The 17,717-nt window shown below is 47.5% G+C and overlaps 1 protein-coding gene across 11 annotated transcripts in view; it reads right to left on the bottom strand.

Annotated features, from left to right (window-relative positions):
- The window catches only part of LOC120898786 (amyloid-beta-like protein), a 70,728-nt gene that overhangs the window by 25,047 nt on the left and 27,964 nt on the right, over nucleotides 1–17,717 (bottom strand). For all 11 annotated transcript variants that reach the window (XM_040305110.1, XM_040305119.1, XM_040305117.1 and 8 more), the window contains exons 4-5: nucleotides 7,907–8,045; nucleotides 4,766–4,987 (exon numbers count right to left, since the gene is read on the bottom strand). In XM_040305110.1, coding sequence (XP_040161044.1) covers nucleotides 4,766–4,987; nucleotides 7,907–8,045 — 361 coding nt within the window. The remainder of the gene's footprint in view (nucleotides 1–4,765; nucleotides 4,988–7,906; nucleotides 8,046–17,717) is intronic.

Genomic DNA, 17,717 nt, shown 5'->3' with positions numbered 1-17,717 from the left:
CGAGTTGCATGACAACGAATCAGCAAACCGGTCAGCTGAACAGTACGTTAGTAAATGATAGATGAATGTGTCGAAAATTAGGTTGTTTTTTTGTGGTGCCTCGTGCTGTGCCAAATAAACTTAGTTTGCAGCCATCAATGAACAAAGTTTACCAGTGCTTTCGTTTGGTTTATGTTCTCCTGCAAACGGCACAGCCGGCTCAGTCACTAATGATTGTATCGTTTTTTTTTTTTGGTTTTTTGATAGCAAAACTGAACCTCGGCGTGTAAATCTCGATCGTTTTAGCAAACACACTGCCCTCCGATTTAGCCCCGACCGTGTGTTCAAATTTCCAGTGTTGGTCATCAACTTCATCATCTTTCTCCCACCGCGCGCGCGCTCGTGTGGTTGTGTGTCAAGCCAGTGAGCACGGTTGTATGTACACCGTCTTGCCCTACGCCCCTTCGTGATGGAGGTCTTTCGCTTGGCGGCGGACGAGGAAATGGCTGTCAGCCAGAATTAATTGCTCAGCGGGACACACGGCTGCCCCCTGAGGGCGGGCTGGCTGGACCGGCGAGCAGGCACAATTTATCGCTTTTCGTTGCACAGTTCAACGAGCGTAAGACACACAGTGAGCTGTATCAAGCACGGGGATACCAGCTCCACCACCACCACCTCCTCAAATCCTGCCAGCATGGGATTGTCGGGGTGCCACCGCGTGCACATGACATTGGCTTCTGGCTTACGGTGGACGCACGTCGGTTGTGAAATTCTCTAGCCAACGGAGTGTCGGCGAGAAAGACGGTAAGCGAACCCAATTTCCCCTCCCCCGAGTCAACTTCAAAAACCGATGTCGGCGGTGGGCAGCGAATGTTCCTGGGACGGGGGCTGGGCGCCCACCGCGGGAGCAATGGGAAAGAAAACAGATTTCCGATAAAATTAATGATGCTTTCGATTCGAAAATTACGAGCAATTAAACAGAGGGCATCTGCCCGTCGTCCTGTCGGAGTGGTTTCTGTGGTTCAGTGCCGGTGCCGGTCACTGGTTGCGGAGTTGCGGGTTGCTGTCGGTGCAAATTATCGACTGATTGCGAGTTGGCGAAAGAAGCAGCAAACTTGCTGCCACCCATCGTATCCTTGCCAGCGCGCTGTGTTCAAGCGCTTTTGCTTACTTCCACTGGACACTGGGCCCGTGGTTGGGCGGCCGTGTGCAAAGATGCATGAAAAATGTGCTGAGCCAAGCGTCGACTAAATCATCCAAAATGTGTTTTCACAAACTCACCGGAACGCAGGGCTTGTTTCGAACAAATAGAAAGTTCGATTGCAGCTAGTGAGAGCAGCTTGTTCAGCATATGCTGTGTGCCATCTTTAAAATCGTACCGTGTCTTTGGCAGCATCAGTTACCCCCCCCCCCCCCGTACCCGGTCGCACATCAGTGTCGAATGGGTGGTACGAAGTTGGAAGAAATTTAATCATCCAACTATTTACTAGCTCTAAACGACCGGCAGCGACAGCCGGCTTAATGAACGGAACCATGGAACCATTCGAGAAAGCGTTCGGAAGACGGCACCGGCACCACCGATAAAGCCATTACACACCCCGCTGACGATAGTAAATCTTAAGCCGCACGATTTCAATCCATTCCAGGACGGGCCTCGGCTACTGCCTGCTAGGTTCGGTGTACAGTTACACGGGAAGTTAATGAGTTTTTGAATGGGCTATTATTTATCTCCGGTTTTGTCGGTGGGGCGTGGGGAATGGACTAAATTTGTGAACAAGATGGTATGGTGAAAGCGTGCTGGAATTTAAAATTCTGCTAGCTTTACTCAGATGGATGGGCTCTTTTTATCGTGCTTGATTTTTGTACTTTTTGCTTTGCAAAAATGCAAAAAAAAAAATCAATTTTTTAGTTTGCCCATAATAAACTACAGAGAACATGATACTTAGATTGATCACAACTATTGTTCTACTTACTTTGAAAACTCATACTATGATTGAATGGATGATGATTGTCCTAAAAGCTTTGCGGGTTCAACATTCAGCTCCTCACTTCTACTGAACCTTACTGTGTCGTCATCCGCAGAAGCAAACGTGTTCATCTAGAAACTACATGAACACGTTAACTTTCCTACGGTGCAAAGCTCGTCCTGCTCGGCTCGAATGAAATGAATTCTTTGGAACATCCCTTTTTGCAAACGCTGCAAAGCGGTGTAAATGGATGCATCAACTTCCCTCGTCATCTAGCGGTCGCTTCTACTCCCGGGACACGGATTAAACAACCGTCTTCAGTTGCAACCTACCCAGGGTACTATCAAATTCCATAAAATTAGATCGTTTCGGCACAACGCCATGCTGTCCCCATTGGCGGAGAACATCTCATTCCCCCAAAAAGAACATAATCAACTCAATAATATGGGCAGCTTCATTCCGATGGAGTCGTTCTGTGTCGCACCATCGGAGGTCACACGACGCTAAGCGGGAATGAAGCGAACGGTCTCCCGGTGTATCTTATTGGGTTGAAGTGTGTGATTAACACTGCTTAAACTCGTTTGTACCCTGCCTTTCGGCGCTCGGCCGTCGTATGTTGGGCCTGAAGCCGCTCGCCCACGACAAACGGTCGGCATTTTCGTCGTTTGTCGGAAGCCGAAACGAGTGCAGCTTGCAACCGGCACGCAGGGAAACAGATTTTCCGGAGATTTATTTGCATAATAATAACATTTAAATTGTATCCGGGTAACGACCCGGGTCGGAAGGTCGGACGGTGGCTTTGCACACGCGGCACCTCACCAAACATACATACAAACACAGCCATTTTGCATAGTTTGTGGGGGTGTGTGTGTGTGCGTAATCGTTTTTGTGTTCCGGTCCGTGAACACCAGTAGCATGGTGTGCATGAGCGAGAAAGAGCGAGAGAGCGAGAGAGAGAGAGAGAGAGCGCGTGCTTTGGAAAAAAAGAAAAACTTTTCACTCGGCTTTTGCACATCCCCCTTTGCGCCAAAGACACATGGTAAATGGTTTGAAAACGTGATGTGTTGGGGAGGTGTCGTGACGCCGCGCCAGCTTCAACCGTACCGTTTTGCATGTCTTTATTGTAAGTGTGTGATGATGTGTTTGTGTGTGTGTGTGTCTGTGTACAATGTGGAAAAGCTTTTCCCACGCCCCACTTCCCATCGTTTCCCACGCCAACAGAGTACATCGGACGGGGGAGACATCATGCTTTTCGCTGTCCAACCTATCCGTGCACTCACATGTCCCTTTTTGCCCACGCGGTCTGAAGTTCCCTGGGTGGGGGGGAGGTGGTTCCGTAAGGTTGCGTTGGATGAACCACACCCATTTTTCGAGGCTCCGAGGTCGGTAGTGTCCCAAACACGTCGACCCAGGGTGGGACAACAGAGAGAGAGAGAGCGAGTGAGAGCGAGAGATTGAAGGATGACGCGATGCAAAGGGTAATATTATGCAAATTTGATGCACTCGGAAAACTTTTAAAAGACAATCCCGAGTTTCAGGAATCCTCGGTGGTTGGAGATTGTGTTTCTTCTCCCCCTGCTTAGTGCTTTTCTACTTTTATTGGAAAGGACGAAAAAAAAAAATATAGCAGAGTTTACGGAGCGATGTGGGACTTATAGGGGAGGTCATGCGATAAAGTTTGCCCGGGTTGGCCTCTGTTTGCCGGCCACCCGTACGGTGCTGCAGCTTAGCTTACTTTCAGTGTCCATTTCTGCTCCCTTCCTGAAAAGTGTCATTATTATGCTACTGTTTGCTCCACCAGCGGGTAGCTTTTTTGTTTTGGTTTTGTTTCTGCGTTCGTTTGTTTGGCTCGGACACTTTTATCATTGTGTTTTGGCATGAAAGCCATTTTTCACCCGTCGGCTGGAACTGCATCGCGATGGGAGAGGAAAGCATTTCCAACAAAATTGAAAGACAAAAAAACCAACCCCAACAACAACACCAACAACCATGTGTTTAACGGTCCCTAGCAATGCGGCAACGATATTGTTCCGGTCGAGCTTCGCGCAACTTCGCGTCTCACAGTGTGTTGCCTTCGACCAAGGCCATATTATTCATGTGTTTCGCCAGCGACCAGCGACCGTCACCAAACAATCACCCGTTCTCCCCCCTCCCCCCCCCCGACCAAACGCTCGTTTTGCTGAAAAATGTTTCCTTCCGGAACGCGCCAACAAGTACGATATTTCATTTGCATTCTTGTCCCCGCCGTGACTCGGTGGGTTGTACTCATCCTTGTCGCGCGTACACTTTCGCTCTTTCGTACCATTCGACAACACCGCTCTAGGTATAACTTTGTCCCTCCGATGGCCCGCAAGACAAAGCGGAAAAGTGCAGTTGGCACACATACAGTCACCAAAAAAAAAAAAAAAATCACAATTCCGCTCGATTGCTAGTGATAGCGCGCGTCTCCTGTACGTGTCGGCCAATGTCCTGCGGAAATAATTTCAAAATGCGTGCCCACGCATCGCGACCGGAAAGAGGTGACTATTTTTCCTTGTGCTTTTAGTGAGGTCGAGCAGGCTTTCGATATCCCCGGCTCTGCCTTATCATACTCGTGCACGGAACAATCAAAATCCGCGGGCAATTTTCCTTTTTTTTTTTGGTTCGACTTTTAGAAGTGGCACACTTGTTTTTATAGCGCCTCGCACTGATTGGCAACCGAAATGGGCCCCGGGCTTGATGTTTTTTTTTTTTGGCCAAACAAAACGGAAGCTTGTGCCGAGCGCGCTCAGCATGATGGTGGCTGGTGCAGTGGACGTTCGCCGATATTCATCACCTACCTTTGAAGTGCTTGGGACAGCAGACGAACTCTACGCCGGAGAAGAGCGAGATGCCGCAGGGCAGCAGCATGGCGAAGCTACGCATCTGCATGTTGCGATCCTGGCAGGCGGCGGCCCCGGTTTGGTTCCACCTGACGAACGGCCAGCACCGGGACGCGTTATGGATGTGATCGAACAGGCAGCCCTCCGGCACGAGCAGTGCATCCGACTGGAAGGGTCCCTCTGTGAAGCGAAAGTGAGAAATCGGTAACATGGTAGGGGGGGAAAAAGAAAAAAAAAACAGCGTTTAATTTATTGGAACTATCAATCCAACGAGAAGTTTGACTATGAAATTAATGCACTCAATTAAAAGCAATATCAACCCGAATGGCAGCTACAAAACGGAACCATTTCATCAAAATTGAATCATTTGGAGTTGGAAAAAGAATACATTTAATTTTAAATCTCTTTTAAAAGATTGCCAGTATGATTTTGGTCGCTTTATGCTTTTTGGGCCGCGCACACGATGTGACGAAACCGAACACACACACAAAAAAACTCCCACGAGCTTGACATTTCACCCAGAGACCGATCAAAAGAGCTTTCGTTCGGTTCGGGCAGGGTTAGCTCTACCCACCGACGACATGCATTGCCCCGAGACGATACACGCAATCAGCACGACATGATACTTTCGATGTCAATTCATTATCGTCACGAACCGTACTGCGAATGGCACGGTACTGTGCGGATGGGGTTCACACGCGCCACGCGTCGTTCCATGGCTGGCGTGAAAGAAGCACATAAGCCGTATCTGTCGCAGCGACCCTGGCATCAAAGGCCAACAATCTCGGCTAGCAGTCCGCAGCAGTACACTGTGCAGATAGATCGGTTGGCACACGTTCTATGCCAGATTTATTCTACTTCCACGCACACACGGCGAATGAGAGCGTGTCAAAGAGCTCAGAGTTACCAGCCGAGAAGTTGATATCACACACGAGCGTTTTTTTGCTGTACTCCATTCCCACTAGTAGCTGCGTGAAAGGGCTATTGATGTCTCGCAGTTCACAAGGATACTCGCGTATGTGCCTGGTGAAGCTTAGCCGAAAGACGCGTTCCGTTCGTCGCTTGCTTTATGCAGCGGATTCGTTTAAAAGCCAATTAAGAATTCCTATGCATAGGCCATTTGAATGTGGGCTGCTGGTGCTTCATGGGATGTTATTTATTAAAGTCACACCTCGCACACTCATGTTAAAGTGTTTAATAGCTTCCCGTTTGTCACACGCATTCTACCATAACACAACAGGGCCATGGGTTTTAATGGTCGGCGTGGCTCCACCACTTCCGATGATTTGTGAACCATTTTTTTATGTTGCTGTTTTGTCCGCCATCAATCGCACACACAGACAAATTAACTCACTAATGCGTTTATGGGTACAGTTTATGCGTTTCAATTAGTTTAACCCAAACCTCCACCGACCTCAGACGTCGTGAGGTACTGTCCTCGATGGTATAGTTTGTTTTTTCTTTGCTCTTGGTCGTTAGTGTCAGTTAATCTGGTAACACAGGACAATGATAGTTCAAAAATACATACACACACACACACATGGGCATTTCGAACAAATAACGCGAACGGGTGTGTGTGTGTTGTTGTAGCATAAAAAACCCGTCTCCATTGGACCGAGGTGTCAATAAATGGATTGCGAATGGCAGCGTAATTCAATTACGAATGATATGAGTTCAGCCCGCTGTGATGCCTTTTATTAAAATGTAAATTGGTTTTTGTTCGCGATTAGATCACTGATTGGTGATAAATTCAATTAGGCTGCCTACGAAGTGGCCACCGGCTGGCTGTAACAAGGGCACACCCGGGCAAAAGAAGCAAAACACAAAATGAAAACTCTCTTCTAACACGGAGCGGGCACGTTTGCTACAGCGCATCATTTTCACGACCGATCGACTGGCGGAAATGCTATCGCCAAAGCTTATCGTTTACATTACACTTCAACGTGGGAATTAATGTTTGAAACATGTAAATTTCCGGCTCATCGTTTGGATTGGAAAGAAAAAAAAAGAGTAGGTTTTTTTTCTAGCCACAACATGACTTGCGTACTTGTGCACTTTCAAAGCAGAAAAAAGCACAACCGCACGGTTGCGCGTGCGACGCGCCACTCTGTCGGGGAAGGCAGTAAATGGAGTGGCCCATAAAGACACCAAGAGCCGAGTACGCTTCTCTCAGATCACTAATTTAATAATGTGCCCGCCATATTTCTGTGCCACACTTTCTTCCTGTGAGGTTTTTCTTTTTTTTTTTTTTTTTTTTTTGTTGCGTTTGATTTGCTCCAGGCGCTAGCAATGAATTTAACTTTAAATTAAGATTCTTTTTCTCTACCGCGTTGGTTCAACATTCAGATTCGCCGTAATGTCTTCCGGTATGGTTGAAAAGATGGTAGCCCAATTGTAATAGGCGTGGGACGCGCGTGACGTGTCAGAAATAATGTTCCAGCTTGTGGCGTTGCACTGTTTCACCGCGAATGGTTCCTTTGCTTTTTTCTTCCTCTCGAAAGGAGGACATTTTCTTAGCAGAGATAATTCAGGAAGCGCCTGAAGGAACATTTTCTCCAGCACACCGCCATATCTTTCGTTGATATCGCTGTAGGAGTTTAAACAGTAACGGTAGTGGTGGTGGATTGGGAAAGCGGTAAACGCACTCGTTTCTGTGCCGAACGTGTTGTACTGAAATTTTACAAAACCCTCCCTATTGTGTGCATTACCCACCACAACACGATACGATACTAATGGGAAATGCTAGTATCTTTTTTTGTGGGGAAATCTGGGGTACGATAAGGTGTATGCTAACATCTTCCCTTTTTGTGAGTGTGCAAATAAATTCTTGTTACAAAAATTCAGAGTATTTTATAATCAGTGAAGGTGCTAAATTTAATGTAATATGAATCTTTTCTTTTGGAGCAAATAAGCGTGAAAGCTTTCATCATGATTTAGCCACAAAGGAATGCAATGGCCTAAGGGGAGGGAGACATTGATCCAATACTAAAGTAACGTTAAGTTTTAACTACATCACAGTAAAGTAACGTTTACGTTCGTCTGTAACCACTGCTACCGTTGGTGCACAGCGAACGGAAACGGGCTTTAGAAACTACTTACCGAGACACCGGAACGGTTTAATCCACCGCTGAGCTCCTTTGCACTTGGCTGCATTCAGTGCACCCTGACGGCACCAGCCACCAATCTTTTGGTAGTGCGAAGACTCCACAATGTTTGTAATATCACGTCCCGGGTACACCTGGAAAGTAAAATCGAGAAAACAAAAAAGGAGAAAAATAAGTGGATAATCGATAAGTGCACGCGATGGGAAAGAAGACTGTCAGTAAAGATTGATTAATTTCAGCGTCAGCTTGCCCTGTATCTAGTCGTGTCGAGTCTTGTTAATCCGGAAAGGATTGGGAAGTAATGTTGCTGCTCATCGGATGTGATGCAAGTTGAAGGGCGATGATCGAACGAACACGATTAGTCATATCGAATGTATACTGCATTAGTTATGATCGATTCCGATGGATGATCGGGAAGGATTACTGTTTTGAAGTGATTGCTCACCAATGCTTCTCAAAATGTCCAAACTTAAAGCCAACAAACTCATCTCTCCTTCAGTGCTATTTACTTTAAGCAACGGTCCACACCATCTGAATGGTTGCTTTGTGCGCTTTGTGTGACAGTGTGATTGTAACATTTCAAACCATTTTTCACTCCGAATCAAATTAAATCAACGCTGCCACCCTGGTCGACACAAAAATGAAAAAGGAAAAACAAAACACAAAGATGATGCTGCTGCTGTACGTTGTGCTAGCGTCCCTGGTAACCATCCCACCGCTACAGCGCCATGTACCGTGCATTCGCGTGGCTTATCTTTAACAACTTTTTATTCCGTGGCGCGGCAATCGTTTTCCTGCTTTGCGCCAACTTTATGGCATTTGTGACCGTTGATAGTACGATTGTCAGTCCGGGCAAAATGTCCGTCGGTCGGGGAGTGCGGTTAGGCTAGGCACTGCTTACTTATCGCTTACATGTCACTCTGTTGGCTTCCCCTTTTGCCGTAACGTAAACTGCGACCGGCTGGGAGTGAAATTTGCGTCCGCGGTTTTTGCATTTCATGGCGGGCGATATCGCTCAGCAACAGAAGCAGCTCATGATTCACGACCATACTTTTGCTGCCCCCTTCTGCTTGGGGTTGGGGTGGGAAAAGTTCTCCGGGGCACAGGCACGGGAAAGCAATTTAACGTGAATCGGTGGGTAGCGCACTTTTCAGGTCGGCCTGCTGGTGCCTGCTTGCGCGTTACATTTTTACCACGAACTCTGACATCGCCAGATTCACACTGTCATGCCATCGCCACCGCCACATCGCCAAGCACGGAAGCTCATCTTTATCTGCCTAGCAGGCGTGAAATTAAATGATTTTATTCCCACCGGGGGAGACACTCCTCCCACATTGTCGGTGCCCGGGAATGGTTTGGGCAGAGCGACACTGGCACTACTCTCGGCGCCGAGCTGAACCAGGGGCCACAATAACCCTCCGGTGGTAGTAGATCCGAGGGAAAGTTTAATGTGGGAGGGTGTTTTTTTCCTCCGTTTCTTTTGCCGCAGTTTGCTCAAGATGTACCGATGGGGAGAGGAATATCCTTAAAGTCAGATTATGTACCAGCGAACAACACGCGCGTTGTGGAATCCGTTTTTATCTAAAGCTTCTCAGCATGCCTAATTCCTGTACGAAATCTCAAGGATAATCATTTGCGTTAGAGTAAATCATGCCCCGGGAATAGCTCTTAACTAGATGGGGCATGTAAAGCGATGAGTTTGTATGGTAATGAGGATAATTAACAGCCTCGAGCCAATATACAATTTTTAAACTTCAAGCAAAACATCGTTTCAAACCCTACACCAAGGAATAGCGTATTCTTTTCCAATAGCATTGTCAGTCTTGTTCCTTTCAGCTCCCCACACTCAGGTTGTGCAATTAAAATAAATATGAAAAACGTCTTTACATTCAACAGTTAGTACAATTTTATTGTACCAAACGGAAATCCATTTAGACAGACACTTAACAACTTTACAACACAGCTAATTTGATGCTGATTTGTTTGGTAACATACTCCCAGTGCTGCATTGAAGGTCGACTTGCTGCAATATTAGTCCGAAATTGTAGCCAATTAGTGCAAAAAACATCATTGAAATAATCTTATTTTCTAATTAAATCATTCAATTTCGGATTGTAAACATTATAAGGACTTCTTACTCATGCTCTAAGTTATACACGTGTATAAATCTACTGTAAGATCGTTTCGGGCCGGATACATCGAGAAGACTGTACCGATCCATAATTATGTAGCAAAGCGCAAGCAACAAGGCGTTTGATTATCGGTCCCTGTCAGATATCGGTTTCGTACCCGTCCGTACACGCAGTACAGAAATAAACATCCGCCTTGCTTAATCAACAATTCTGTAACATCGATGCGTTATCCAAGCACAGTGATTGAACTTCCTGCCCGAAGAGGAACAAAAAAATCCACAACATGAGACAGCAAATGTGTGTGCTTCCTTTGCACGTGGCAGTACATCACGGCCATAGCTCCCCCATAGGCCACAGGAGCCGCTCGTTGTTGGGGGTAGTGAATGTGTCGGATTTCCGTACGATGTCGAATCATTTCGTGTGGAGTAATTGAAAGCACTGATGAATATTTTCCGCATCCCGTAATGAACTGTACGCACACGGTACGGACAAATGCTCCTGATGCAATCAGCCATGACGGTAGCCGGTTGAACGCTTCTTCCTACACTCGAAGTAAATTTGAGCCGAGCGCATAGAAAATGCGAGAAAAATCTTATCATTTAGTAATAGTAACTTTTTTCTGCTACGTCGGTGAAGTACGTTGCCGTGGGTGGAAATGCCATTTAGCTATCGATTGCAATAATGCTGGCATGAGCAAGGTGGCATTTCGTCGAGTATAAAAATTTTGCTTGAAATGAAAGTGAATCCATTCGTTTGTAATTAAAGAGAATTCAGAACATACCACTCTAGGGTCTTTATCTGGATTAAAGCTGTTGGTAGTTCAAACATTCTATTTGCACGTAAAAGCATTTGCTCTCAGCACTTTATCCAAGCATCCGTGAAGGCAAAGAGCCTAAGGATCAATTAGCAGCCAAGTGTTTCGCAGCGTGCTGGATAAATCGGACATCGGTATCAGGATGCACGACAGCTTATTTACTTTCTCCAACACATTTCCTTCTTCTGCTGCTCTTGCCTGTTACTCCGTATCTGTCATTGCGGTTGCCAAAAATCCTGTCCATTGTGTATCGTGGTCGTGTTCGTACGAAATTACCGAAGCGTGTCCAAGCTAGCAAACAAAAGCCCGGAGTGACCGGGGGCTATGCTTTGAAGATGTCTTAAACCATATCGTTGGCTCGTTTGTTGCACCCACCCGTGGCCTAGGGTTTCTTGAATCCCTCATCTGATCGGAATTAAGTCAAACGAAAAATAACACAACACCATCATATGCCATACGTTGATGCTCGTTTACTCCGCAGCTCGATTACGGCTACAGGATTATAGGCGAAAGAGTTACCGAATCGGACACCCGCTTGCCACAGCCAGAAAACCTAACGGGGGCATGTTGTGCTGCAGTGAGATGCGAGATGATCCTACTGCTTGCCGGGCGGGGGGTGAACGGTATCATGTGTCGAATTTAGGCCAATTGAGGCCACTTTCGATAGGATTGAGGTCTTTTATTCGCACACGAGCGAGCAGACCGTCTTGCAATTTCAAAGCACTCTTCCAAAGCTGGTGGATGTGTTTGTTGTGCTGGGTCGCTTCCCTCGGGACCATTTTGCCCTCTAACAGACGTACACAAGCGCACAATTTGGGCTGGGCCGGTGTTAACGTCCCGGCCGGGAGAGAAAGAGAGAGAGAGAGAGAGTAAGGAAGGAGCGACACTTTGCTGCTTGTTTTGCGTCAATTTACCGCACAATAATTTTCACTCCACCGGCCTGCTGCTCACGCAACGAACTACGAAAGCCTTTAAAGCCATAAATCCGATGGAATCTGATTAATTTATTGCTTTATGATAAACAGCACAACGGTCACCGCTCGTCCAACGCTTCAACCCTTATACTGCTGCACCTTTGCTCGCTCGTGTGTTGAGCCACAGCATTTTCCGGGAGAGTTGGGTGTGTGTGTGTGTGTGTGTTTTCGGGACACTGACGCCACTGCGAGGGTTGTTGTTTTATCGTATTAAAAACCAATCGTGTGGGCGTCCGGCAAACAAACACCTCGGACGTTGCGATGACCACTGGCGTGGCGCAAACGGCTTACATAACCATTAGCAGGGAATTGAGTTTTGCGGAGAGAGGGGTGGCAACAGGACAATTATGTGCATATGTGCATAAGAACCGGGGCAATCATGCGGTCAGAGTAGTCGCAAGTTTTGATCCAATTTTCCAACACCTTGCCTGCCCAAACCGATTTGTAGCCGTGTGTGTGTTGCCTAGTGGAGCGAGCACCGGGAATATCGGTTAACTGTATTCGCTTCATTTGGTCGCACTGGCCAATTATCCGTGGCGAGTGAGTCGGTGGTCGGTGGTCGGTTGCTGTTGTTAAGCGGTCGTTCAACCGGAACACACCTCCGTGCAGGACCATGTTTCAGGAGTTTGTGTATTGTTATTCATTTTAAACGGACAGTAAGAATTCAGACATTTAAAACATTTTTAAAACTTTTACCATGTGATATAAGGGTAGCAAACCCCATAGACCAGAGTTCTCTTTCTACACCGAGCAATAATTTGACTGCCATAAAATTGCCCCACCATCAACAAAACGCCGCAGCTAAATGGCGCACACTTCTCGCGTCTGCGAGTTGCAATTGGGCAACCGTTCCCGCTAATAAATAGTGCAATTGAATCAAACCGCACAAAACGCCCCCTCCCCACCTGTCACAAAACCAAGCGCAGAGGATAGTAGCAGGACGCATTCGGCCCCTATTTGTTTATGCCCGTGGTCAGGATCAAACGGTGGCGTGATCAGTGCAGACCGGGCTCCGCTGTGTGGGCGGTTTGTTGGAGCATAAATTTTAAACACCCAGGTAGCATAAATTATGCCAAAAACATCAGTCGTGTTCCACTTTATCGTTTTCCCGTTCGCATTCCCGATGCCATTGGGTTCAGTATCGTTTTCACGGCACGGCGTACCAATTGGCGAACTCCAATCTGCGAATTCGAGCCACTCGAAACGAGTCGGAAACGGATCCTCTCTCTATATATGGCGACGGATGGAGTGGAACTCGCATGTCCGGGTGTAAGTTTATTAGGAATCGTACAATGATTTATTCACCCACCTTTCCCGCAATGCAAGCTGGCGCCCAGGGGTGTGTGTGTGTGTGTATAGTCTAGTTAAAGGTGGACCACTGGGCCACGGTAGCGATTGTGCGCAGATTATTCACCCGTGCAACCCGACGGTGGACGCATGGTGTTGCGTTTATTTTGTGGCAACAGTCCTTTTCCTGTTTTACCTCCGTTTGCACCGGATGTGACAGCGATTGGGGTGAAAGTTAAATCGATTTATTTATGTTTCACACTTTGATGTGCTGCTCCCATTTTCTAGGCAAGGATGGTATTATGTAGAATCAGTTTCATTGCTGTGCCGGTGTGAATACGGGTTCACACACGAATTCAATAACCAAGCCACGCCATCGACGGGTACACATTCCATCGTGCGTTCAAATGATAAGCAATAAATCATTAAATCGACTCGTGGCTGATCCACACACCCAGTAGAGATGCGCCCTTTCAGCTATGTTTCTTCCAAAGGCCGTGCAAACGCCTTCGTACCAGGGCGATGGCTGTTTCATCTTCTTCAATAATCAGTTGCTCATTGTGCACTACTGCTGTGGGCGGAAGGCATTGCGGTGTGCCCAAGCAGCGTAATATCATCGACCATTTGCAGGAAGTCCGTGCCCGCTCGGGGAACCACAATAGCACCAACGGAACGGAACTGAACGGTTGGCCCGGCACTGCCAGTGTATCAATTTCTGGTAAGCTAAGCTTACCCATATCCAAACATGAGCTCTGGCATACCTTCGCCTGGGGGCAGTCCAAGCGTGCGTACGCTTGATGCCTCACCCATGAGGTAGAGGAAGTGACTGGTTCCATGCGCAGTTGCCTCTGTTCAGGATCAATCGGAGCTCGGTCGAAGATTTATGTGCGCTCTGTTATCCTGTTGATGTGTGCGTGTGTGTGTTGTGCCGACCACCGTAATACCGCAAGATACCCATTGCCGTATCTGATCCATTCGGTTCGGGGGGAAATCTTTAGCACGTGTGCGCCTACATTTACGTTGCCGTTGCTGCGTCAAGGAGATTCTGCACTCCGGACACTAATCCAAGGGGAAAATAATTGACGGTAGTAGTGTCCTGGGCCGGGCCTGTCAAACCCGTTTGCTTAGCTTGAACGGACTCTCCGGGGTGGCTGATGGTGAACGTCTTCCGGGCTCGGTTAGTACGGGTCGATGAAATACATTACAGACAGGAAGCGTGGACACATTGGGGCGGAGCTTTCCTCCTGGTGGTATTATTAATTTTCATGAAGATTCGCCCGTGTGCATTTGGGGATTGCTGCACCAGAAATTATCTTTCATCAGTACGCATCTCGGTCTGGGCAGAGCCTGATACGTAATTGATTGTACGTCCTACCATTTGGAGGATTTCTAGGATGAATATGTTATGAGCCAGCATCTATACCGATGGATTCCAAGGGAATGGAACCTTCTGTTTTGTAGCTGGCTGCTCCTAAACGTGCCGACAACTCGTCGAAGATAGGCACGTGGTTTTTGCATACATTTCAATGCATTATTTTTTCACTTCAACCTACTTTAAGATTCTTCTTTTTGGCATAAAGATCGACGTAAGCTCTTACTTACTTACTTATCCGGCGCTACAACCGCTTTGCGGTCTTGGCCTGCCTCAGGAGTGTCCGAAACCGCTCACGGTCTCGCGCCTTCGTCTGCCAGTCCGTTATCCCGGCCTTAATGGCGGACGCCTCCACGCCATCTTGCCACCTCAATTTGGGCATACCACGCCTCCTCTGTCCTTGTGGACGGCCTAAAAAGACTTTACGGGCTGGGTCGTCCGTTTCCATGCGTATAACATGGCCAGCCCACCGGAGCCTGGCGAGCTTTATACGCTGTACGACAGTGAGGTCGCCGTACATCTCGTATAGCTCGTCATTATAGCGGCTCCTCCATTGTCCTTCCACACATACGGGGCCAAGTATCCTTCTGAGCATCTTCCTCTCGAACGCGGCTAAGAGGGTTTCGTCGGATTTGGACAGTGTCCATGTCTCAGAGGCGTATGTGAGCACTGGTACTATATAGGTACTATATAGTCCCAGCTTCGTCCGTCGCGACAGGTTCTTTGAGGTGAACTGCTTTTTCAGGCTGTAGAATGACCGGTTGGCAGCCAGCATCCTTGCGCGCAACTCAGCTTCCATGCTATTGTCGTTGCTGACCTTTGATCCCAGATAGGTGAATTGTGGGACGACTTCAAAAGTGCGTTCACCTATCTGCACGTCACGCCTACGTAGATTCTGATTATTTGTTGGCGGGCCCGCTGATGTTGCCACCATCAGTTTGGTCTTTGCCTCGTTTATCTGCAATCCGAGGTTCTCTGCCGCCTGCTCGATCCCTTGGTAGGCTTCTGCTACATAGGAGAGCCGCAGACCAATGATGTCTATATCATCAGCGTATGCCAGGATCTGGGTTGACTTATAGAAGATGGTTCCCGTAGTCTCCACCCTCGAGTCACGGATGGCTCTCTCTAGCGCCAAGTTGAATAGGAGACAGGCAAGCCCGTCCCCTTGGCGCAGACCCTTGGTGGTAGCAAAAGGTCCTGAGAGTTTTCCATCCACCCTCACCTGGCATGTGACGTTGGTCATAGTCATTCTAACTAGCCTTATCAGTTTGGCCGGGATTCCAAAAGAGCTCATAGCGTCGTACAGTTTTACCCTGGCTATGCTATCGTATGCGGCTTTGAAGTCTATGAAGAGATGGTATGTGTCGTTTTTGTATTCAGCCATCTTCTCCAAGATCTGCCGCATGGTGAAGATCTGATCAGTGGTTGATTTTCCGTTTCGGAATCCTCTTTGATAGTTTCCTACTATCTCTTCGACGTGCGGGACAAGGCGATCCTGAAGGATCAGGGAGAATATTTTATAGGCGGTATTCAACACCGTAATACCCCTGTAGTTGTTGCAGTCCAACCTATCTCCCTTCTTGTATATGGGGTAGATGATGCCGAGATTCCAATCACAAGGCATCGATTCGCTATCCCACACCTCAGTAACAATTTGATGAATCTCGTTTTCTAGTCGTGCACCTCCATTCTTGACCAGTTCGGCTGCAATTCCGTCGGTTCCGGGGGCCTTGTTATTTTACAGCCGACGGATAGCCTTTCGTGTTTCTTCTATGCTAGGTGGCAGTAGCATGACATTATCTGCTAGTGGCGCTTCTAGCTGTTCGCTAAATTGGTCATTGAGTAATTCATCAAAGTACTGAGCCCACCGCGAGAGGACCTCTGGCTGGTTACTGACCAGATCTCCATCCTTGTTGCGACAGCAGGTTACCTTAGGTACAACGTTGTTTCGGTGAGCTGCTATCGCTTGGTAAAACTTTCGTGTCGGTCCGTACGCCTCTCTGGTTTGCTCGAGTTCCCGCATGTTTTGCTCTTCCAAAGCATGCTTCTTGGAGCGGTGAACTCGTTTCTCTTCGCGTCTAAGCCGTGAATATTCCTCTGCGCATCCCCGCGTTCTATGCCGTTGCTGCATTGCTCGGTATGCAGTATTCTTACGTTCGGTCACTTGTCTGCATTCATCGTCGAACCAGCCAGATTTGGTGTTGCCACGACGCGGTGGGAGTATATTTCTTGCACAGTTTATTATTTTTGTTTTTAGAGCGTTCCACCTCTCGCTCGTAGTTTCGTATCTGTCTTCTGGTAGTAGAGACTTTTCTAAAGCGGTTTTGAATTCCTGTTGGACAGCAATGTCCCTTAGAGAGTCCGTGTTGAGCCGAGCCTGCGTGTTTTCTCCGCCCCCATTGGCGCGGGGGCGGGCGATTCTACAACGTATCACTAAGCCAACCAAGTAGTGATCGGAATCGATATTGGCTCCTCGATATGTTCTGACATTTAACAGACTCGACTGTCGTCGGCGGCTTATTAACACGTGGTCGATCTGGTTGAAGGATTCTCCACCCGGGTGCGCCCACGTAATCTTGTGGATTTTTTTGCGCGCAAATTTGGTACTTCCTACAGCCAGATTGTTCGCTGCGGCGAACTGGACCAATCTACTACCATTATAAACGACGTAAGCTCTTATGCTAGTTTATTCTTGTTATGGATGCCGTTCCATGCGTGGTTTGAACCCACGACGGGGTTGTTGTTAAATTGTGTGAATTGACGATTTGCCATGGGTTGGTTTAGTATTTTTTATATACATTTCCACTAAAGTAAGCTCTGTCAGAAAGACTCACTGATTATAACGAGTGCGTCAGATATGATCATTAAAATCATTCCGTAATGTAGCTCGTTCTCAAAACTACCCGTCTATCCACCCATGTTTGGAAACAAATGAATCGAACGGTGGGTCGTACAAATCGGACACGACACGAATACTAATCAACCTCCGAATTATTTACAGAACCACTATCGACCGAACACGGCCTTCTATCGGCACTGTTCGTTCGCAAATATGAACCGCGCAAAATGGGTGAGCAGCTCTCACACAACTAAAAAACACTCTCACCAATCATACACACAGCACCAAACAGCTCGCCGACCCAACCGAAACGCATTCTAATCATATTCACGCGCGCCGGCATGCTTATAATTGTATGCAAATTGGCACCATTCATCTACTGCCGATC

The sequence above is a fragment of the Anopheles arabiensis genome, chromosome 2 (assembly GCF_016920715.1).
Source record: "Anopheles arabiensis isolate DONGOLA chromosome 2, AaraD3, whole genome shotgun sequence".
In the NCBI taxonomy this organism is placed as follows: domain Eukaryota; kingdom Metazoa; phylum Arthropoda; class Insecta; order Diptera; family Culicidae; genus Anopheles; species Anopheles arabiensis.
This window is presented reverse-complemented; position numbering and strand designations above follow the sequence as displayed.